We start from the raw sequence: 23,735 nt of genomic DNA, 5'->3' as shown, positions 1-23,735 counted from the left end.
GCGTGGGGGTGGAAGGTGGCAGGGATCCTGGCAGGCTGACATTGTTCTCTCTCTCTCTTTCCTGAACCCCTTGCGATATTCTTTCTGGAGAAGAAATAGTGCATTGATTTGGGATTTAGTCATGTTTCATCCCATCTGCCTTTTCCCTGGCCTCTAAAACCACAAGCCTGGCTGAGGAATTCCGGTCCACAGTGTGGGCTTTGAATAGCTTTGTGTAGGGAGAGGTTTTGAAAAGAAAGGAAAGTGGTATCTACTCCTCAGATGGAATGTGTTAAGCCATCGAGGAAGAATGCGAGGGTTTTAGCTGTTAGGGTCCGTCAGCAGTTCGGGTGCTGAGTCATCCAGCGTGGGGATGGATTCCTGAGAACTGAAGCCTCGTGATGACATCATTCTTGCAAGATTGTCTGGGATCTGTTGTAGCCGCCTGACAAGTTCTTACCTTGGGGATTTTCATCACATGGGTTTTTTCCCCAACCACACTTAATACCCATCATGCCTTCTAACTAACTTCTAACTTCTAACATCCACTTTTCTATCAACTAGAATTTGGCAAACTGGGACTTTCACAGGTCTGTCTCATTGTCATGCCTGCTCCAGGGCATTCTTGGGACAATGTGTGCTCCTCACCTGATCACTCAGCACCCATCCTCCTGACAGTTCTCCATTTAGTCAGCACTTGTTTCAGTGGTGAGCCATGCTAGTCTGAAGGGATGAAGGCCAAGGAGGAGGGCAGGAACATGCCCGAGGGTACCTCCCCAGACTCCTGGGATCGGGGAAGACACCGTGCTTTAAATGTGGTGCCAGTCAGTAAATATGTGATGACTAGTTAATACCTCAGTGGAGTCTTAGAAGATGAGTAGGAGTTAGTCTAGGGAAGAGTCCAAGCGAGATATTTGCGTGAATGAAGACCCAAGTTTCCACAGGTGAATAGGAAGAGGTGAGAGATGAAACTAGGCAAGTGTGCTAGGGAGCCTCGTGCGCCATGCTGAAGAGCTAAAATTGTATCCTAAGGAAGATGAGAAGCATTCAAAGGGCTTTAGGCATGGAGGTAAAGTGGCCAGATTTACAGCAGTGTGGAGGCTGGGTTGGAAGGGGCCAGACTAGTCAGGGAGTTAATGCCATCCTCTAGAGGTGATGTGAGCATGAAGTAGGGTGATGGGAGGAGGGATGGAGATGAGAGGACAGATTTGAGAAATATTTAGGATTTAAACTTGGCAACCGGTGAATAATTCGTTCTGTGGGAGGGCAATATCCAGAAGACCCCCAGACTTCCAGTGTGGGAAAGATAAGGGGCCCCATGTTCAGGCAGGGGTGTGAGTTCATTTGGGGCATGCCGAGTTAGAGTTCCCCGCAGGGGACATGAGCCTGGTCGAGCAGACTCATGGACAGTTGGATACATGAATCCGAAGACAGGAGAGTGTATGCTGAAGATACCGACTTGGGACTCATCGTGTTCATAGCAGTTGAAACTGTAACTGCACAGCAGTAGAGATCCCCCTGGAAATTATGGGGAATGAGAAGGACAGTGGGCCAAGGACAGAAGCCAAGGGAATGCCGATATTGTTAGTGCAGGAGAAGGGAAAGGGCCCCATGATAGAGACGAAGGAAAGTCAGAGACACGGAACCCAGTAGAGTCCCCTGCTGCTCTGTGCTTCTCTCCCTCCTGAATATTCCACTGAAGCCCCAGCCCCACCGCCCCACCCCACCCCGGCTGTCTTATTCCTCATCGTAAGCTCCTTTATATCCTTAACTCTCCAGAAAGCCTTCGCAGGTCAAAGCTGCGCCTATCCCAAAGCCCGTTTGCTGCAGCCTCCAGCCATCCCTCATCTACCCTCCTGTAGAGATTCCTGTATCTTCGAGCCTCGTGCAATTCATTTACGATGCCTTGACCTCCTTGCCTGACCGTTCTGTTTATCTACATCACCATTTTTCTCTCCACCCCACTGCTGCCATCCTGTCAGATGACTTCAGTGCCACGAGGGTGAACCATCACTGAGTCTCATAGTTCCCAGATGCCCTCATTTCCAGTGACTCTTCACCTCCCACTTCCATGAGACTGCCCAGGAAATGGTTAATACCTGCATGGCTTCCATTATATGGGAGTACACCTCACATCCTGCTCTCTGGGCACAACCAGCTCTCTCACCTCTTATCTCACTTCCCACTGCCCTTAGTTCCCTCTGTTTCCTTCTGACCTGTAGGCTCCCTCCTGACCTCTCCTCTTTCCTTAACCCGGTTAGACTAACTGGCTGTTCATCGGAGGTGCTATTTCCTAAAACCTTCGCTTTCTTTGCACTCCCACTCTCCCCCACACCTGACGAGGGCAACGCAAGGTCACAGTCTCTTCTCTACTCCTGCTCCAAGCACACGGAGGCAAGTGGGTCCCCGTACAGAGGGACAGCATTAGACATTCACCGTCTTCACTCTGTCATCCCCGTCATTCTTCAGTGCTATAGAAAACCTAAGCCTTCCCACGGGGAAATAGGAAAATTCAAGCCTTAGCCAAAAGCCCAATCTTTCTTTCCCAAAATAGCTTCTCCACCTGCTCTGTTGCTGGATTTCCACACAGATGACCTTGGTACAGCTCCTGACTGCCCTTTACCCCCTTTATTCTTCCCTCGGGCAAGTTACTTAACCTCCTCGAATCTTAGTTCCTCAGTTTTAAAATCAGGACCCTCCAGTGTTGCTGCCAACCTCTGGGGCGCTTAGTGCAAATTAGAAGAAGGTGCCCCTTTGGCCAGGCACACAGCGTGATGAGCTGAGCATGGCCTGCAGACCACAGTGCCCCCCTCACCTGGGCACCCTGGTGCAGTGCCACCTTGAATCCCGGGGCCCCAACCACACCCACCTCTCCACGGGGTCTTGTGAAATCAAGGCCACGGTAGGCACAGCACCCAGGCAAGAGCCTGACTGTGCAGAAGCTCAGACGAAAGAGTTAACTTGGCCCACTTGGACTTGCATCAACACGTGGGCGTGCTCTGCTGGGACAGCACCAGCTCCATGAGGTTCGTCAGTGCGCGCCCATTTCTCATCAAGAGAGGGGAGCCCTGAGAGACTGGAAGTGAGCTGGTAGGTGAGGGGGTGGGACAGTCCGACGGGGAGGAGAAGGGAAATGAGTAACAACCTCCTGAGGGCAAGAATGCCTCAGGCTCTGGGGCAGAAGTTGCCCACCCCAAACCCACACCCCAACTCTAGGGTGCTGCCCTCAGGAGCTCCCACCTCGCAGATGCTCCCCGGGGGGCCTCTCGCTAGCTGCACCTGAGTGTCATGCTCCCTACCCCACCAGCCCCGCAGAGCGCCTGGGCCCTTCCCCCTGCCCAGCCCCCCTGGAGGGCGCAGGTAGGCCGGACTCCTAGTCCACTTGCCTCCGCAAGTGCCACACGCCAGGACTTCTCCAAACCCAGGAGTGTGAAGGCCCCGTCCATCCTGTAAGAGCGGCTCTTCCTTAAGAGGATATCACTGTGCGAAGGCAGCGAATAGTAACCACCTGGGTATTTTTATGGAAGAAAGATGAATTATGCCATCACCCCTTCTGGCACAGAAATAATTTTCAGTAAAAGGTTAAAACCATCATGTTGTATCAATGAGAACTGTTCCATTATTCCAAGAATGATTGATTGGAAAGTACTTTCCTTACAGGAACATCAAAGTGATACAATGCAGCTTCCACTTTTAAAGCACTTTCCATTAAAAAAAAGCATACCGACGTATAAAAATAGTTATACTGAAGATGTGAATCAACAGCCGAGGAATTTATTGGCACTTGAAAGCCTTGTGATATAAATAGATTCAACAATGAGAATGAATCTCAAGTAACTCTGGGCTGTGGCAACCTAACCTCCACTTTCACTGACACAAAAGAAAGTCACATGTAGTTCAGCGAGTCCTCTGGCCACCTTGGAAGAGAACACAATGGAACTAGGTCCAACAGGGCAGGTCAACTCAAAGCAGTGGGTGAGGCAGTAGGAGAGACAGAGGGGACAGAGATAGGGCCTCTGCCCTCAAAGAGTTTTCAGACTGTCCCAGACTGTAGGCCTGACAAAACACAGCCCCCAGTACCGTGGCCTGAGGGAGGGACAAAGGAATAGGAGATAGAAGGGAGAAAGCTGTTTCCTAACTTGGTGATTTCCTTCCTTCTCCCCTCTCTCCCTGCTTCCCACAAACAGTCGCTCTGTGGTGTAATGTGAACAGAACATGGAAATCAGTTGGGTCTGGATGCAAACTGCCACTTACCAGCCATGTGACCCCAGATAAATTATTTCATGTCTCTAAGATTCAGTCCCCACAAGGGTTGCAGGGGTCAGGGGGCTGTGGTTGTAAAGATGAAATGTCTTGGGTGTGTATGTAAGCACCAGCTTTGCTGCTTCCTGATGCAGAGCAAACAATAAACGTTCACTCCCTTCCTTACCCTTCCACTCCTCTGTGAAGGTTAAGTAGTACTTACTTTTCCACACCTTTCATGCTTAAATTTCAAAGAGCTTTTCCATCTTGGGATATAATGTGATTTTCAAGGTAGCCTTTGCTGGTCTTCATGGTTCTGAGTTGATGGCCCCTATCCTCCAAGGGCTTTCCTACTTCTCTGTGTTTTGGGACTCAGAGGCCCAACAGCTGCCCTCTTTGTAAAGAAGAACATGCAATACCCACCACCACCACCACCCCACCTGAGACCAGGGCAGCTGAGAAGTGGCCCGTCGGCAGTCCTTGACTGAGCATATACTGTATATGAGCACGTATTGTATAAGGGTTGTGTAACTCTGAGGAGTCAAGGAAAGAACTGGACAAGATTTCTGACCTCTCATAAGACTTCAACATATGGGTGTCACCTCAGTCGAGGTTCTTGGTTCTTGGTTGAAACAACAGCCCAGTTGCAGTCCTGGTATGAGGCACCAGACGCTATCACCATGGTGGCAGCCCCTAACATCTCAGACCTCAGTTCTTCTGCAGTCACTGTCATGGCCGGAAAGTTCCTCCCAGTCCCCTTGACCTGCAGGGGGATGTCACTGCCTAGTCCTTCGCTGAAAGGGAAACTGGATGAGATGACGAGACGGGGATTCTCAATGCAGGGAGGAGCATCTCTCAGTTCAGTTCACCCCAGCTTGGAGTCGATGTCCACTTAATTGAATTAAGAGAAAGGAAAATTATTCAGAGGATGAAATTGGCTCCTTTGTAAATTCACAAAGCGACTGATGAAATTTTACTAAAGAAGTTTTGAAAATCAACTTGTATTAAAAACTTTAAAATGTTTGCTTATCTAAGTAAAACTGACAAGTTGTCGTAGGCCTATATACCCTGCAGAGTTTCACCAGTGATTAGCATTTTGTCACATTTGTTTTACTGCTGCCTCTCAAAGTACATAAATATACTTTTTTTTGGATGAGTCATTTGAGAGTAAGTTGCAGACATCATGACTCTTCACCTCTTACTACTTCGGGAGAGACATCCTGAGAACAAGGACATAACAAAACTACAATATAATTATCAAATTCAGGAAATTTAACACTGAAATAATCTTTTATGCACAGTCCAATAATGTCTCAAAAGTGTTTTTTATAATTTTTTTGGTCCAGGAGGCAATCCAAGAGTTTGTATGGCATTTAATTGTCATGCTCTTTTAGCTCCTTTAATAGGAAACAGGTCCTCAGCCTTGTCTTTCATGATATTGATATTTTTTTGAAAATCACAAGTTTACTCTTTCATAGAATTTTTCTCCATTTAGGTTTGTCCAGTGCTTCCCCGTGATCTGAGTTAGGTAACGTGTTTTAGGCAGGAATACCACATAAGTGACATTATGTCCTTGTCAAGGCCCCACATCGGGGAGCATGCGATGGCAGTTTGTCTCATTATTGGTATGTTGCTCACTTGGTCAAGGTGGTGTCCCCCAGGTTTCTCCGCTAGACCATTATCTGTTATGAATAGGCCATCTCTATGGAGATACTTTCAAACTTATAAATATTGTATCCTCATCAAACCTTTATCCAGCAGTTTTAAAAGCATCCATTGATGATTCTTGCCTGAATCAGTTGACGGCTACAAGTGATTTTTCAAACTTCTGTATTTACTAATTGGCATTCTACTTTAAGAAGAGTTTTCCCTTCTACATTATTTATTTTTTCATTTATCTATTTAAAATCAGTATACACTCGTGAGTTCATTTTTTTTTTAAAGATTTATTTATTCAGGGGTGGGAGAGGGGCGGAGGGTGAGGGAGTCCCAAGTAGGCTCCACATGGAGCACAGAACCTGACTTGGGGCTCGATCTCACAACCCCAAGATCACGACCTGAGCCAAAACCAAGAGTCAGATGCTTAACTGACTGCACCACCCAGGCACCCCAGATTCATGGATTCTTAATAAATTTTCAAGTGATTGTTAACAACTTATCTCTTATCCATCCCTTCTATACATCACTTCTGCATTTGTGGATGGGTCAACCTCATTGCATGCAGATTTCTTTTTTATGTGGACTTGAACATTTAACCTATAGCCCACTATTTACAAAGGCAGACAGGAAATAGAAAACTGAACTTTTTATGGGATTTTTGGTTGAACACATAGGTTATCAAAGTGTTTTTAAGTAGCTGGGGCAAAATGAGATACCCTGAGAAGACACAAGGGAACAGGCCCTTCTAAAGAAAGGAAAGGGGTTTTGCAGGAAGACATGAGAAGGTAAAGAAGAGTGGCATGATCATACTTCATGATGGACACAGAAAGGGGAGCGTGGCAGCACAAAGTGGGGTGGGGGAAGGGCAGGGCGATGGAATGAATAGGGGAGTAAGGTGGAAAGGTTAAGTTAAAGTAGCAACATGAGGGGCGCCGGGTGGCTCAGTCGTTAAGCATCTGCCTTCGGCTCAGGTCATGATCCCAGGGTCCTGGGATCGAGCCCCGCTTCGGGCTCCCTGCTCAGCAGGAAGCCTGCTTCTCCCTCTCCCACTCCCCCTGCTTGTGGTCCCTCTCTCACTGTGTCTCTGTCAAATAAATAAATCTTAAAAAAAAAAAAAAGTAGCAACATGAGTTCTGTGAACTGAATTGGGGTAAGAAAACTGAGAAGCTAGGAATGACAGATTCACAAAAGCCCTATGAGATATTAATCGTTCCATTATTTATAGAGAACTCACAGAGAATTTACACTAGTTTTCCCAATGTCACAGAGCTAGTAAGTGGCAAAGCCAAGATTCAAATACGAATCTATCTGACTTCAAAGCCCCACCGCTAGAAGAGAAACATCTATAGTAGAAGAACGGAGGTGGAATTAGGGCTCATGATAAAAGGCCTGCTAGGTTCCTATATGCCAATCATAACACTTAATTAACCCTGGCCCACAGTAAGTCTCAAAAATTATCCCAACCATACACTTTAATCAGCAATAAGCTGAGGGCACTTAGATATTGCCAAAGTTTTCAAAACTTACATTACACTCCTTCATGACTCAGTGCCCCCCTCCCCCCACCCCTGCCTATATAAAAATCAGCTTTATTGAAATATCATTTTCAGACATAAGATTTCACCCATTTTAAGTGTATGATTCAATGAGTTTTGACAAACGTAGAGTAATTTAACCACCAATCATAATTACAGAACTTTCTATCACTCCAGAAAGTTCCCTGTGCAGCCCCTGTGAAGTTGATCTCCTCCAGCCCCTGGTCTGCTTTTTGTTGATATACTTTTGACTTTTCTAGAATTTCATATAAATGAAATCATACAAGATAGTATGTAGTCTTTTGTGTCTGGCTTCTTTCACTTAAGATAATGCTTTTGAGATTCATCCATGTTGCATTAGCACTTTGTTCCTTTCTGTTGCTAAGTAGTGTTCCACTCTATGGATGTACCACATTCATCCATTCAAGGACATCTGGATCGTTTCCAACTTGGAGCAATCACAAAGCTCCTATAAACATTCACATGTAAATCTTTATGTGCATATGTTTCCATTCCTCTTACATTAATACCTAAGAGGAGAACTGCTAGGCTATATAAGTGTTTGCTGAATAATGTAAGAAACTGTCAAAACTATTTCCCAAAGTGTCTGTATCATTTTGCATTCCCGCAACAGATAAGAATTCCAGTTGTTCCACTGGAACAAAAGTCAGTATTTTCAGCCTGTTTAATTTAGCCTTCCTAATGCGTATGTAGTATTATCTCAGTGTGTTTTTAATCTGCACTTACCTAATGTTTAATGATGTTGAACATCTTTTTATATACTTATTTGCCATTGTCTGTCTTCTTTAATGAAGTCTCTGTTCAAATCTTTTGCTTACTTTTAATGGGGTTTTTGTCTTTTGGGGTTGCACTATTGAAATATTAAGAATGCTCTCTCAGATATATGGGTTTAAGATTTTAGTAATTATTTATTTGAGAGAGAGAGAGAGAGAGAATGAGCAGGGGGTGGGGAGAGGGAGAGGACAGGGGACAAGCAGACTTCCAGCTGAGCATGGAGCCTGACATAGGGCTCAATCCCAGAACTCTGAGATCATGACCTGAACCAAAATCAGACACTCAACCGACTGAGCCACCCAGGTGCCCCATCAGATATATGTTTTACCAATATTTTCTCCCAGTTCATGGCTTGTTTTTTGGCATTCTTTTAAAGGACAAAAGTTTTAAATTTTGATAAAGTCAAATTTATCAGTTTTTTAAGTGTTTTGTGCATTTGGTACCCTAAGAAATCTGCCTAACACAGGGTTACAAAGATTTTCTCCTCTATTTTCTTCTAGGTGTTTTGTTGTTGTAACCCTTATATTTGGGTCTATGGCCCATTTGGAGTTAATTTTTGTGTATGGTGTGAAGTATCATGTTTTTCCATATGGATATCCATTTCTTCATCATTTGTTGAAAAAGCTATCCTTCCCTCCACTGAATTACCTTGTTAAAAATAAGTTGCTGGTCTATTCACAGACTCTCTTTCTGTTGAAGTGATCTACAGTGTCTATCTTTCCATCAATATCTCACTGTCTGATTACTATATCTTATGGTAAGTCTTGAAATCAGTTTATATCCTCCAACTTTGTTCTTTTTCAAAATTGTTTTATCTATTCTAGGTCCTTTGTATTTCCATGTAAATTTTAGAAATCAGTTTACCAATTTCTAAAAATTTCTAACTGGGATTTTTTTATTGGAATTACACTGAATCTATACATCAGTTTAGGAAGAATTTACGTGTTAACACTATTGAGTTTCCCTATTTATGAAAATGGTTTATTTCACCATTTATTTGTTTTCATTAATCTCTTTTACTTTCCATAGTAAGAGTGTATAAATCTTGCACATATTCATTCATATTGCACAGATTCATTTAACCCTAAATACTTCACATTTTTATGCTAATTGTAGTGGTATGTTTTGATAATTTAGATTTTTTTACTGTTCATTGCTACTATATACAAATACAATTGATTTTTTTATATTGACTTTGTGTCCTGCCTGTGACCTTGCTAAATCTACTATTTCTAGTAGATTTTTGCTGGATTTCTTAGGATTTTTTATGCCATCAGCTAAGAAAGAGTTTTACTTCTTCCTTTCAAATCTGCTTGCCTTTTCTTTTTTTCTTTTCTTATTGCACTGGCCAACAATCCAGTGTGATGTCAAACAGAAGTAATGAGTACAGACATCCTTGATTTGTTTCCAGTATCAAGGGAAAATCATTCAATCTTTCTCATTAAGTATGATGCTAACTGTGGATTTTTAATAAACGCCCTTTATCAAGAAAATCAAGTTATACCTTCTATTTCAAATTTGCTGGATTTTTATTATAAATGGATGTAGAATTTTTTCAAATGCTTTTTCTGCTTCTACTAAAATTATCATAAGGTTTTTAATTTAGTGAACTACATTGATTTTTTTAATGTTAGTTTTAAATGTAATTAGTTTTGTTTTTTTTTTTAATTTTATTTATTTGACAGAAAGAGACACAGCGAGAGGGGGAACACAAGCAGCGGAAGTGGGTGAGGGAGAAGCAGGCTTCCTGCAGAGCAGGGAGCCTGATGTGGGGCTCGATCCCAGGACCCTGGGATCATGACCTGAGCCAAAGGCAGACACTTAACGACTGAGCCACCCAGGCGCCCCTAAATGTAATTAGTTTTAAAGTTAAACTAATCTTACATTCCTGGGATAAACCCTATTAGTCATGAGATGCGTGCACGCGCACACACACATGCACACACACACAGAGTTTACTAAATTTTTTTAAGGTTTTTGCATCTAAGTTCATGAGAAATATTGATCTGTTTTGTCTTTATTTTTTTTAATTTCTTTTTTTCTGCACCTTTGCAGTCTCTACGAACACAGTGTGTAGCACTAAGAATGAAAGGAAATCAAGTTGTGAAAATCACTGTTGCCTAAATAATGCTTCCAGCACACACAGTTCCACCAAACACTGTGTTTCCCTGGCTTTGGCTATAATGGGAAGCAATTTCAATAGTCTTTCAGATATAAGTACAATGCTTTTTATACTTTCTTAAAAATCTTGTCTGCAACTAAATACCCCACTAGCCAACAGGAATATATAAAAATGATTTCTGGCAGTGATGCTAGAATGTTTCCCCTCAGCCCTGTGCCTTTGCTCTGGTCAGGCCACAAGATAAAGGTGAGAGAGGTACAGAAACATGACTTACTGTTCATGAAGTATTTTTATTCTCTTTTCTTTTTTTGAAAAATATAAGCTTATAACAATAAGCTTAAGCAATAATATAAAAGATACATAAAGGAAAAAATACTGCCCCCATTCCTTGTAAATAAGAAAACCAAATATTAGCACTGTTGCGTTGCTCTGCTGTAAACTAATGGAGGGCAAGAGCCCTGTCTCTCTTTCTCCATTGTTTCCGTCAGGAAAGACTGATACAAACAATTCCAAAGCATCTAGCATGGTGCCTGACACATTTTGGGCACTTAGAAAACATTTATGGGAGGAAGGAAAGTGTTGAATTCACACCTGCGTTACTATGACTCCTTGGCAAGTTTAATACTGACTGCTTTATCTGTGTAAACAAGGGGAAATGTCATTCTCCTTAAAGCCATTCACTGTCTCATGAGCTCATTCTGTTCCTTCCTCCTCCTGTGTCTTTGTTCCTTGAGGCCTTCCTTCTCTATAATCTGCCTCATCTATAAGAACTCCCTTCTACAGGGAGGCTGTCTTCAAACTCTTTCTGAGGATCCAACAGCATTTATAAACTCTGCCACACTACTTAGCATTTAATCCACAGTGGATTCTACCCCTTTGCTAGCACCCATCACTGTCCTGGGCATATAGCTCCTTAAAACTTCAGTTGCAACTGGACCAATGTTTCATGGCAAGACTCTTCATGAAGCCTGAAGTATAGCCTCAAGATTTGTTATGAAAATCCTTGGGTGTAAGGAACAACAAACTGGGAAAAACTAGAAAATGAATCTCAAAGCTATTAAATACCAGAATGATTTTTGTTAGGTGAACACATGTATTACCCCACCTGAGGCGGAAGTCAACAGACTTTCTTTGGTGTTTTCTATTTCTATGGATCCATATATGTACTTTACCAACTCAGACCTTTGGAGCTTCAGAGAAAAGGGAAAGAAACTGTTGTGTCCCTATAGTTAGTTTGAAAACAATATCTGAATAGCTCTCACCACGGTCTGCATCCATTTTAATGGAGAAACAGTTAATTCTAGGACTAAAGCAGAGAACATACAAGATGAACCTGGAGCATCTTATAATATCCCAGAAAGTAAAGCACTCAAAAAACAAAACAATGAGGTTATGTCAAAGGGACACGGGAGCCAACTGAAAGAACTCCCTATGGCCAAAGCTGGAAGGATTTGAGCAATGAAATAATGTAGTGCTGGATTATAGCCCAAAGAATAAAAAAAATTTTTAAAAAACCCATGAGTTCCTTCAGATATAATTAGGTGACTGAATAAATGAAGGGGGGGGGGGAGACAAATTTCCCATGGAGAATTCCAAATAATACTCTGCCCTACCCCTTAAGTGTGGACTACACTGAGTGACTTGCTTCCAAAGAGTACAGCATGAAGAGGGAGGGAAGTAACTTTACAGGGGGAAAAACCTGGCAAAGGCTGCCTTAGCTGAGTAACTGAGATTAACATTATCAGTGGCAAGGCCTGTTGACAGTATGTACCCTTGATATATGTGAAGAGAGAATGACACTTCACTTCTGTGGTCTTCCTCCCAAAAACCATAACCACAGTCTATGAGGAAAACAGATCCCAACCGAGGCACAGTCTACAAAATATCTGACCAGTCCTCAAAACTATCAAGGTCATTGAAAACAAAGAATGTCCAAGAAATTGTCACAGCCCCCAGGAGTCTAAGGAGACATGACAACTAAATGTAATAGGGTATCCTGGAGGAGATCCTGGGACAGAAAAAAAGGACATTAAGCAGAACTAGTGAAATCCGAATAAAGTACGGAGTTCAACTAATATCACTACCGTTTCATTCATTACCGGAGGTTTCCAGACGTTACCAAAACTGGATGTGGGGTATATGGAAACCTATGTACTATCCTTTTACTTTTTATGTAAATCTAAAATTCTTCTAAAATAAAAGGTGTACTTAAATATTTCTAAAATACAGTCTGGGCACCAGGTGATTACATGCTTATCTCCACAACTGTGCTTTTAATTACAGGGTGCTGGTGACAGTTTTGTGGGGGCTTTGGCCTTCTACCTGGCTTACTACCCAAGTCTGTCCTTGGAAGAAATGCTCAAGAGATCCAATTTCATCGCGACGGTCAGTGTCCGGGCTGCAGGAACACAGTCTTCTTATCCGTACAAAAAAGACCTGCCACTTGATCTGTTTTGATTGCTACTAACCCTAAAATAAATGTACCTGGAAATAAAATGTACTTGGGGGAGGGAGGTGGCCTCTCTTAGCTAGCCGCTTACTATAAAATATCCTCTTCTCCTTTTTTCGCAAATATGTTCATTTGTGAAGTCATCCTCAGCCTTTACTCTCTTATAATAATGATTTCTTCGCTTTTCACGTATTTGCAAGAGCCAGCCAAAATGAAGGATTCCATGACCAGGACCTGTACAAACATTACCACGATGAGGAACCAGCAAACTCACCTGCCAACAGATCATGAATGCTGTATGTCCACCACAGGGCAGGGCTTGTGGACAAACAATGTCTAGAGTCCGAGCAGAGAATGTTAAATAAGGAAGGGTCACATGAATTGGACTGTTCAAGCAGCTCCTAAGAGAGACAGTTGATACTCAGCATTGGTGTTGTCAAAGCTTCTGTTTTGCGAGAGAAGCCAGAAGTTTGGATGTTTATTGAAATTTTTTCAATGTTTAAGTATCAGCAATTGATTTTTGAAAAATGTAAACACCACCTGTGGGCCACATTCAGCTCATGTGCTGAACAGACAAGTCATTTGTTAAGCCAGATTTTAAGTTGTTGTTTTGCTTTTTTTTAATGGCGATTCATTTATGTCACAGACCCTTTATAGCAGGCTTAGCTAGGACCAGGTGAAGGATTTTTCTTGTAACCCAAAACCACTATGCATAGTTTCAACCAAAAAATAGCCAAGATCTCACCTATTATTGCTTTGAACCAAAGCTGTTTAACAAAAGATGCCAGAAAATAGCTGATCGACTCTAATGCCACAAGCCCCCGAAACTCAACAACTGTCTACATCTAATTCAGAAAGCTACACTTGCATGTCCTCCATAGACAGGCTGGGCCATGGAGAGGGAACACCTGTTACCTTGAAACATTGGTTTCATCCTTCTTGAGGCCATGGTTTGAGAATATGGACCAATGGCATTTTTTTCTAATTATATAAGCACAAAACAGAAGTTCTCGTGGGTTTTTTTTGTGTGTTACAAGGCTGGCCCCCTTATTCCTGTTCACCGTTACCCTCTCTGTTATTACATGGGAGTTTTTTCAAGATCACTCCGGAGAGTGACTCTGCCTTTCCTATGAGGTACAAAGAGGAGCAGACTGGAAAGTCTTGCACAAGTTTCATTATGGAAACTTTCTTTTATACGAACAATGGTTATTCTTCAGTAATGTAGTTGCTTTTTATTTCAAAGAGTGGGGGGGGAAACATCACCAAGAGACAATAGCACAGGCTATTTTAATATTTTTTATTAAGGGCTATAAAAATATCCAGAGAGATAAATAAATGTGATGCAATGATATATGTCCTAATATGAAGAACTTTCTTTCAGTACATTGTTTTTCTTCACAATGGCCTTCAAATCACAGGAGGCAGTGATTCCGTGCCATTTCCTCTTCTTTTATTACATGCTGCACAATTTCTGAATCAGTATCCCACCCTCAGTATTCTCATTTATAAATCAAACTCGTTTTCAATCCATTGTTTAGAGGGAACGTATTTTCTTCTGTTCCACAAAGAGGACTTTTGTTTTCACTGTAAGAGAAAAATGGGTTATAGCAGAAAACTAAACCATCACCATTTTTAAATAAAAATACGTATCAGACCACAAGCACTCTCCTTTCTCTCCTTTTACTATTCCTCTGACATGGGAATGGAAGAGATTGGCAAACTCAGTTCCTTGATCCCAGAGGCCAGAGACACCTAGAGAAAATGGGAAGGTAATCAAGGGAAGGCTCACCAGCTGATCAATGGCATCTTTGGTACCCCACAAGGTTATTTCTCCCCCAATGTGAAATATCCAAATCAAAAAACAAAACTAGGAACAAAACATGGAAAACATTCAATGTCTTCACTCAGTTAATGAACATTCTTGCAGGAGATGAGCAAGACCAGACTGAGAGCTGGACTCCAGAGAAAAAAGCAACAAGAACTGAGCAGACCAAGGAAGAAAAGGCAGTCTGGCTAGAGGAGTAAATACACATCAAATCGTGTACTTTCCAGAGATGGCTTAATACCCAAATATGGATTTTCTAGTATGGTAATAGAATGAAAACTATAACCAAAATTTCATTATTGAAAATAACATAACAGTACAGCTCTCTGAAACAAAACCGAAAGTACTAATTGCCTGGGGCGCCTAGATGCCTCAGTCAGTTGAGCATTCAACTCTTGGGTTTCAGCTCAGGTCATGATCTCAGGGTCAGAGATCGAGCCCTGCTTCGGGCGCCGTGCTCAGCCCAGAGTCTGTTCAAGATTCTCTCTCCCTATCCCTTCCCCTCTACCACTCCCCCAACTAATGTGCGTGTGTGCGCATGCACGCACACCCACACGTACTCTCTCTAAATAAATAAAAATAAAATCTTTAAAAAAGTACTAATTGCCTGGATGAAAGATCAGAGATTGGATGCTGGGCAGTAAGGTTTTCACAGTTCCTATAATGCCTTATAGTACTCCCCAATTAAAAAAACAGTAATAATAGGAAGATTAATTTGGCTCCATGTCATAGAAAAAATAGGGAGCCTGAAGTTGAAAAGACTGGGTTTAAACCCTGGCTCTACCATTTATATCTGCTGTGAGGCCTTGGGCAAATTTCTCAAAATGTTCTGCCTTCGCTTCCCTAGGAGGGGGGGTAAACTCCATCTCCCTCACAGGGTTGTTGCTGGATATACAATTGAATTGAAATGACATACTGCTATCCATAATCATAAACATAAATTAATTTTCTGTCAAAATATTTGCTGCCTAATTCATAGAAGAATGAATCTGTCAAGTTCTCTCCTTACATCTAACCTAAATCTATTCTGCTTCAATTAAAGTCTATATTGTCTTGTTTAGTCATCCAAGGAATCAAAACTGACAAGTTTTCATTTTCTTTATAAGCCTTCATACATTTGGCAAAGTTTAATAAGCTTACGCCTCAGCCTTTAATCCTTCCTCCTTGGAAATTAGCATCTAGTTCTTTATGAGGAAAAGGAGTTTGAAAAGACAGAGGCTGGTTCTAGCCAGAGTATACTATGAATGCTCAGATAATTGGGAACTTTTCTGTGTCTTTACCTGATTTCCTTTAAAAGCAGACTAACAAAACATTACCCTTAAACTAATCATTTACTCACTGCAGTAACTTCTGCTGGGAGGACTGCCAAGCTATTTGGTACCTTGGGCATTGGGGCAGGCCCACGGCGATTATCATGCTAGCCTGTGGGACATTCAGTAGGTGGGCAGAAAGCCAGACAGTCCACTATCCCAGAACATTCTCTTCTTCAGAAAAGACAAAGTTGTGCTGTCAAGGCTTAGACCATTCCTTATCAGAAAAGTTCTAGCAGTCTGTTTGAAATTTATATATGAGTCTTCTCTCCCACTTTCAATTAGGATCAGAATTGTTCATGGTTGTTCTTTCCCAATCTCAAAACTTAAAATCAATCTGACAAATAATAAGTTCCTAACACGTCTATACTAAGGATGAAAATCCTGATACATTTTCACACTGAAAATATAAAAGGTCATTCAAGTAACATTAATGTTGTACAAGTTCCTAAAAATAAACTCTAAAGGAGCTAAATGCTAGAAAAACAATTACTTTAAAGTTCATCACTTTGAGTTTTCACCAGCTGATACAAATAAATCAGAGGGAGAGAAGTATCACACCAACTCCGTATCATATTGCTATGGTCTGAAAATTTGTACCCCCCTGCCCCAAATTCAGATGTTGAAATCCTAACCCCCCAAACACAATGGTATTAGAGGTGGGGCCTCTGGGAGGTGCTTTGGTCATGAGGGTGTGTTCATGAATGGGATTAATGCATTATAAAAGACCCCACAAGCTTGCTTGCCCTTCCACTATGTGAGGACACAAGAAGGCACAGGCTACGAGCCAGAAGGAGGGCCCTCCCCAGAAAGCAACCATGCTGGCACCTTGATCTTAGGACTTCCCAGGCCCCAGAACTCAGAAATAAATTTCTGTTGTTTACAAGCCACCTAGTCTGTGGTATTTTGTTATAGAAACCCAAAAGGACTAAGACACATACCCTATCATTCTAATAATTTTTCTACCATATGAGGTATCATTCTGAAATTCAGACTCCCAATCATCAGGTACAAACCTAGAATTCCTTTTATATTATGATAAAAGAACAACCAGAAATTATAACACCATAAAAACAGCAGGGAATTTTATTCTTGTTAAAGAATGGAAACTATCCAATTTTATAACTGGGCTTCTCAGAGCCATTTTTATATGCCTCCTCACACTGGTACAGACCTTTTTTTTTTTTTTTGAAGGTGATATTATTTTTATTTTTCTTAGCCATTGATGAATACAGCATAATGAATGGTTCAACAGTGGCTGTGAGACCTTCTGCACCAGCTCTGAAGGCAGCTATGAATGTAGCTGTTAGCCAGGATTTGCACTAATAGCCTGCCCAGAAGTCATGCACTGGTAGGTAGGTTTTAGCCTCCTGCGAAACCTCTCATTAATAGGTCCCTACATAGAGTGATTTAGGGCCCGGGCACTGGAGTCTGACGGTCTTGAGTTCAAATCTTTGTAACATATTTTAGCGGTGTGTCCCCGATTAAGATCCTTGGCATCAGATTCCTCATCTATAAAAGAGAGATTGCCTGGAGAGTACAGGTACTTGTGCTCATAACATCTGAAGATACAAGACTTGTGTAGGTAAGCAAACAAGACAGAATTTCCCATTTTGTCTAATTATTCACAAACACTAGTTCGTCTCCTTTCTTTCAGGGCCACTTTTATTGCCTATACTGTCCTTTTGTTGTTTCCAGGGAGAAGGGAGATTCGGTTCCTATCATTCCATCTTGGCCAGAAATAAGAGTCTATGAGTCCTTATTCTTAGTTAATAAAAAAGCTGATTATGAGGTTAAGTATCTGTATTTCATTATATAATGGATTAGTTTTGGGAAATAGGATTCCGGTACCAATTCAATTCTGATCACCAATTGGGTATCTTACAATTCAACTCAATTGTGCTCTTTTTGTGCCCAGCACAGCCATGGCTTGTGGTCCCAAGAAGTATCCGAAGCATGTGACCGCTCCAAAGCACTGGATGCTGGATAAACTGACTGGTTGTTTGCTCCTCGTCCATCTACTGGTCCCCGTAAACTGAATGTCTCCCTCTCATCATTTTCCTAAGGAACAGACTTAAGCATACCCTAACAGGAGATGAAGTCAAGAAGATCTGTATGCAGTGTTTTAGTAAGACTGATGGCAAGGTCCAAACTGATATAATCTACCCAGTTGATTTTATGGATGTCATCAGCACTGACAAGACTGGGGAGAATTTCCGTCTGATGTAGGATACAAAGGGTCACACTGCTGTTCATCATAGTACACCTGAGGAGGCCAAGTAGAAGCTGTGCAAAATGAAGAAGATCTTTGTGGGGACAAAAGGAATCCCTCACCTGGTGACCCATGATGCTCACACCATCTGCTATCCTGATCCCCTCATCAAGGTGAAGGACACCATTCAGACTGATTTGGAGACTAGAAAGATGACTGATGTCGTCAAGTTAGACACTGGTAATCTGTGTATGGTGACCGGAGGTGCTAACCTGGGAAGAAGTGGTGTGATCACAGAGAAAGACACCCTGGTTCTTCTGATGTAGTTCACATGAAAGATGCCAATACAAGAGCTTTGCCACTGGCTCTCCAACGTTTTTGTTATTGGCAAAGGCAACGAACCATTGTTTCTCTTCCCCGGGGAAAGGGTATCTGCCTCACCACTGCTTAGGAGACAGACAAGAGACTGGCAGCCAGAGCAGTGGTTAACATGGTCTGTAGGTGATGTGACTGATAGTCTTTATACTTAAAAATAACACAACACGATTAAAAAAAAAAAGAATTTCTTCTTCTCCTGATAGCAGCTACCAGCGATTAGTAACTGAGGAGCAGCCAGATGGAAGTGACGCATAGGGCAGGTATGGGGAAGGGGCGCACAGACTCTACGCCCTCTCCCAGCAGGTCACTCTCCCACAGTCACTACACGGTCACCAACCAGAAGCTCCAGTACAGTTCTTATTAAGAAGCAATTATCAAGAGGCGATTCAGAATCAAGGGCACAAAAATGAAACGAATGGCCTGAAGTTTTAAAATAAATAATTTGTTTGCTAGTTTACTTTATATAAATCTGCTCATGAAATCCAAAAACAAAATTAGGCTTCTACCAATAGTAATCAGCTGCTGTCTTTTGTTTGTAAGCAGGCAATCTGGCCTTGGGAACACTTACCTCTTTTGGACAAATACTTCTATCTACTGAGACCATTTATTTTTTTTTTTAAGATTTTCATTTATTTATTTGACACAGAGAGAGAGCTAGCAAGAGAGACAGCACAAGCAGGGGGCGTGGCAGGCAGAGGGAGAAGCAGGCTCCCCGCTGAGCAGGGAGCCCGATGTGGGACTCGATCCCAGGACCCTGGGATCATGACCTGAGCCGAAGGCAGACGTTTAACTGACTGAGCCATCCAGGTGCCCCTCTACTGAGACCATTTAAAGTTACCATTTATTATGGCATTTTAGCAGAGGGTACAAAATGGAAATAATATATAGTTATATTATTTCTGCACTAATATATAGATACCATACTTTAATTCAAATCTGGACCTACCGCTTGCCACTGTTAGACGATCCCAGGAGAATATTCTCTCACCATCTAAAGACACTCTTTTCTTTCTGTTTCCTGAACAGTATCACCTGCTCTCTTTATATGGCTGGTTCTTTCCTACCTAAAGGATAGGATAAAGGTGGAATCTGCCTTTCCCCACCTTTATGCTATATCTCAGCACCCTGCTTGTGTCTCTCAAAGCACTGAGCGGAACATCATTTTTTCTTTCTTTCTCTCCCTTCCAAACTGGACTGTAAATACCCAGAGTGCAGAGACTGAGGCTGACTGTGTCCTGGTGTATCCCAACACCTGGGACAGTAACTGGCACTATAGTAAATATTCAATACTCACTGGCTGACTGAATGCTACAGAGTCAAACGGACCACAAAACTGCCAAGACATGTAGAGCATCAGTCTGGAAAGGGCAACAGGCCTTGAAAGCACTTGAATTTATTGTGGAGTAATTTCTCTGAATCTTACCAATTGGATCATAATGCAAGAGAGTCAGTTTCTCCCGTAGTCGGCTTCTCTTAGTGTTGAAAGAGTAACCTGTCCCAGCTTGGCTCAGCATTTTCACCAGAATGGTTCTAAGATTTAAAAATAAGCTATTACAAGCTGAGGAAATAGACTAAAATCAGTCATGGGAGGATGGCACATTTTGAAAACTTTGTACAGTAGTATTAGTTGTGGGATATCACTTAGCCCTAAGAAGGTTCAGTTCTAAGACAGCCTACATTTGCCATAAACCACAGTTTCAATGGCTCTGATTCCCAAGGTCTGTTTGATTACAGAGTGCCTTGGTAATCAACTAACCAATCAACAAAATCAAACCACATGTGGGAACAGACTCAGACACCCACCACTTAGAAGGAGCAGAAGTCAGGAAGGGGGAAAATACAAAAGTAGTGGCAACCCTAGCTGGCCAGTCAGGAAATCGTAAAGATGGCTACATCAAAAGAGCCCTATCTTCCAGGATGTGCAACAGGAGTACAATCAGAAGAGACAAAATAAAAAGATTGGAACTTTTACATTGCTAACACGTAAAACCCTGCTCCCCTTCATATTTCGATTAACTTATAGTCATTCAAAACATAAAGTTCATGTTTTGCCTCACTAGACCCTTTAATACCTTATACTGTTATTTTTCATGTGCCTGGCTTCCCTATGTAGACCATGCTATTTATTTCTCATCTAATTCCAAAAAGAATTTGTAGCATCTACAAATACATTACACATCTTTGCCTCCCTTTCAATGTCCAGCACAGTGCCTCATACATAAGAGGCACACAATATGTTAATTAAGAAAGACAACAGTCATTCATTCAAAAAGATTCAACAAAAACATATTAAGTGCTTACTCTGTGGAATGCACTATGGGAACACAAAGCTCTGTAAGGCTGCCCCTCCCAGGAACCAACCCCTTCCTCTCCAGGAACCAACAGTTTAGTATGGAAGGTGAGTTGTATAGACAAACAAGGTCTATAAGGCAAGACATATTTGACAGATGTCACAAGAAGGATACAAAGAAAATAAGAGGCAGGGAGTACCTCTAAAGAAACCAAAGGCATAGGAGATTCCTATAGAACCTGGAGGTGGGGAATTCTAACATAAATAACTGCACTGTGGGAAAAGCAGTATGAATAAAAGCTATCTGAGAGAAAACACTAACTTACATGTTTTTCATTAACTTTAATCCAAAAAACGTAGTTTTATGATCTGTGATGTGTCTTGGGTTGTAAGCAACGGCTGCTTTAGAATGTTTTTTTTTTTTTCTAGAAAAGAATTTTCCTATTTTTAACACAGAAAATCCTACTTCAGTTATTGTCTACAAAATGTATTTTGAGATCAGTTTGGTATTTATAGCCTCTCTGGTACAGCACAGAATCGTTAATCTGCTATTTTTGAAATGCTTATTCCATGAATGCAAAGGATTACAAAACTCATTAGAACTGACTCTGTAGTTCAATCAAATCAAAGCTTGTTCAGCCAGACTCCTGTAGTGGGCTCCAGACAAATGGCCCTCAGTCCTCCCTCTGAGGAAACAGAAATATGATGGTAGTCCAAAGAGAGCATGGGAACCCTGATGGTTTGTTTAGGAACAAGACAGCAAGAGCTCCTTCAATTATTTGAACACTCACTTAAGTAGGTCAGTTGGGCAGGAGGGAAAATTTTTTTGAAAGAGTTCACAGAACCAAAACAATTCACCAAGTAAGTAATCCTCAAACCAACTTTCAGAAAATCGAGACCAAATGCTTAATTTAACATAAGGATGTACTGGCAGGGGCTGGAAAAACAAACCAAACATAAACAAGTAAAGTTAAAAAAAAAAAAGAAAAACCTTACTTACTTTGACTTGCTCTTGGCAACTTTCTCGCAGAGAGGAAGGTTGAAAGAGAAAAGAAAATAGCAACTTATTATCTTTCTTATGCAAAGTTCATATAAATGTAATAAACATGTAAGTGACAAAGTAGGCCATGGGTTGTCGCTCAAGTAACTACTCCCTAGCTTGTAGGGATCCCCCTAGGATTCTAGAAAGAAGAAAAAGATCCAATAAGAGCAACACAATTCTGGATGTAATGCTTTTGTACAATTTCAGTTGCACCGGTTACTTTTCAAATCTAAGATCCGCTCCACATGTTCCTCTTCCAAGGTCCAAAAATTGCACTGGAACAAGCCACTGGTCTGACAAGTTAACCTATGCACTGCAACAACCATCACATCAGGTGGAGGGGAAACTAACCTAGAAGTTGGCCTGGTGCAGGGAAGAGGGCGGCCTTGGGGAGCCAGACACTTCCTTCCCAGCCCAGCTGTATTGACTTAGGGTAAGTCACTGCCCTTCTCAAGCCATTTCCTCATCTTCAGGGTTCGAAACGAGTGAACTAAAAATTCTGAGAGTTTTTTCCCCAGTTAGGACGTGCAGGGATTGTGCTACCACATCCGTACGGAGGACGGGAGAAAGCGCCCCACTGCTGCTGACCAGCCTCGACTACCCCTGTCTCGGACCGCAACGGGACCGAGAACTAGCGCCGCAGAACCCCAAGCACCACTCGCCCCGCAAAGTCGTGCGCCGCGAGGCATGCCGGACGCTGTAGTCCAGAAGGCCTGGAGAGTCGCAGCGGCAGCTTCCCGGCCGGCGCGCGCCCCCGGCCCCGCACCGTCCCGACGCCTTCCTCCCGCCCTCGCCGCAGGCCCTGCCGCCGCCTCCGACCCCACTTACAGGTGACCGCGGATAGGAACATGGTGACAACACCCACGCAGTCTCCTAAACGGGACCAAAGTCGCTCAGCAAACAACTGCTTCCGGGGCACAGGCCTGTTCCGGAAGAGGACGTCGGGTAGCTGCCTGAAGCCACGCCCCCCGCATAAGCCTCCAGTTCCGACGCCACCTGTCTTGGGTTCTTCAGAGGCCAGGCGTTTTACTTTTGTGGTGCTGGAGGTTGGAGTCCCCTTCCCTGGCAGAGAGAGAGTTTAAAGCGCTCAGGTTCACGCCCCAAGCCCTGCCTCTTACTTCTGGGTCAGAGTTAGGTCTTTCCATACTTGTTTCACTAAATAATCGCCATCACCTGCATTAAAGCCACAGGAACTGTATGTGTTTCTCAGCTGCTCCAGGCTACTAGGCTCCCCCACACGTTCCTTAAAATGTTGCCTTCTTTTGCCTCTCCCGGTCCAGCTTCATCTCCACCTGGTTAAGAGCTGCTTTCAGTACCTTTGGAGTTAGAACCCCCACCTGAATATCCCCCATTCCTTAATTACCTGTTGGATTTCTAGGAGAGCAGCACCTTGTGCATCTTGTGTTAACTGCTATATCCGAGCAACTAGTGCCTGCAAGAGGGGCTGAATAACAGATGCGGGGCGCTCACATAACTATCCTAATGTCACAAAACTAGTCAATGGCAGAGTCAGAATTCCAACCCAGGTCTTGTCTGACTGCCAAGGCTCATGCCTTTCCCACTAGACACTGGGACCTACTACTGATATGCCTCTTCAATTCTTCATGTCTCTCTGCAAGGAACCTGGGCTCTTTCAACACCAAGAACTTCATCTGTAACCTCATTTCCCAACTAATAATAGGACTTTCGAATTTTTTCCTAAGCTATGATTTTGTCTATATATTAAATCTTACAAACATGTGAAAATTCAATCTCATGGATTATCTTCACAAAAAGTAATAAAATTATTTGAAAGAAAATTTAACTCTTCAATACAATTCATTTTTTTTTTTTAATTAGGACTGTCCTTGCCCTTAGTGCCTTACAATTTTTTAACCCTCTAATGATTTTTGGTCCT

At 42.4% G+C, this 23,735-nt stretch overlaps 2 protein-coding genes and 1 pseudogene across 4 annotated transcripts in view; 2 read left to right on the top strand and 1 right to left on the bottom strand.

Annotated features, from left to right (window-relative positions):
• The window catches only part of RBKS (ribokinase), an 82,781-nt gene extending 69,891 nt beyond the window's left edge, over positions 1-12,890 (top strand). For 2 of the 3 annotated variants that reach the window (XM_035000815.1, XM_035000814.1), the window contains one exon: positions 12,616-12,890. In XM_035000815.1, coding sequence (XP_034856706.1) covers positions 12,616-12,789 — 174 coding nt within the window. In that variant the 3' untranslated portion in view covers positions 12,790-12,890. The remainder of the gene's footprint in view (positions 1-12,615) is intronic. The other variant, XM_035000816.1, reaches the window with a different exon arrangement.
• A 1,174-nt stretch (positions 12,891-14,064) lies between these two features.
• MRPL33 (mitochondrial ribosomal protein L33) lies at positions 14,065-22,764 on the bottom strand. The gene is made up of 4 exons (XM_035000817.1): positions 22,667-22,764; positions 21,797-21,815; positions 19,930-20,036; positions 14,065-14,365 (listed from the first exon to the last, which is right to left on the bottom strand). The coding sequence occupies exons 1-4, from the start codon at positions 22,686-22,688 to the stop codon at positions 14,316-14,318; spliced, it is 198 nt and encodes a 65-aa protein (XP_034856708.1). The 5' UTR covers positions 22,689-22,764; the 3' UTR covers positions 14,065-14,315.
• Positions 17,842-18,690, top strand: LOC118007716 (annotated as a pseudogene).
• Positions 22,765-23,735: the final 971 nt, after the last annotated feature.

This window comes from Mirounga leonina, unplaced genomic scaffold (assembly GCF_011800145.1).
Source record: "Mirounga leonina isolate KUSES-001 unplaced genomic scaffold, KU_Mleo_1.0 Mir_125, whole genome shotgun sequence".
NCBI lineage: Eukaryota > Metazoa > Chordata > Mammalia > Carnivora > Phocidae > Mirounga > Mirounga leonina.
Note: the sequence above shows the minus strand (reverse complement) of the source record. Positions and strands in the feature narration are given on the sequence as shown.

Excerpts from the sequence above, each read along its gene's own strand:
- MRPL33 (XM_035000817.1), bottom strand. The coding sequence starts at position 22,688 with ATGTTCCTATCCGCGGTCACCT. Across the intron at positions 14,366-19,929 it reads CTTGCATTATGATCCAATTG|TGAAAACAAAAGTCCTCTTT; the intron begins GTAAGATTCAGA and ends TTTCTCTTACAG.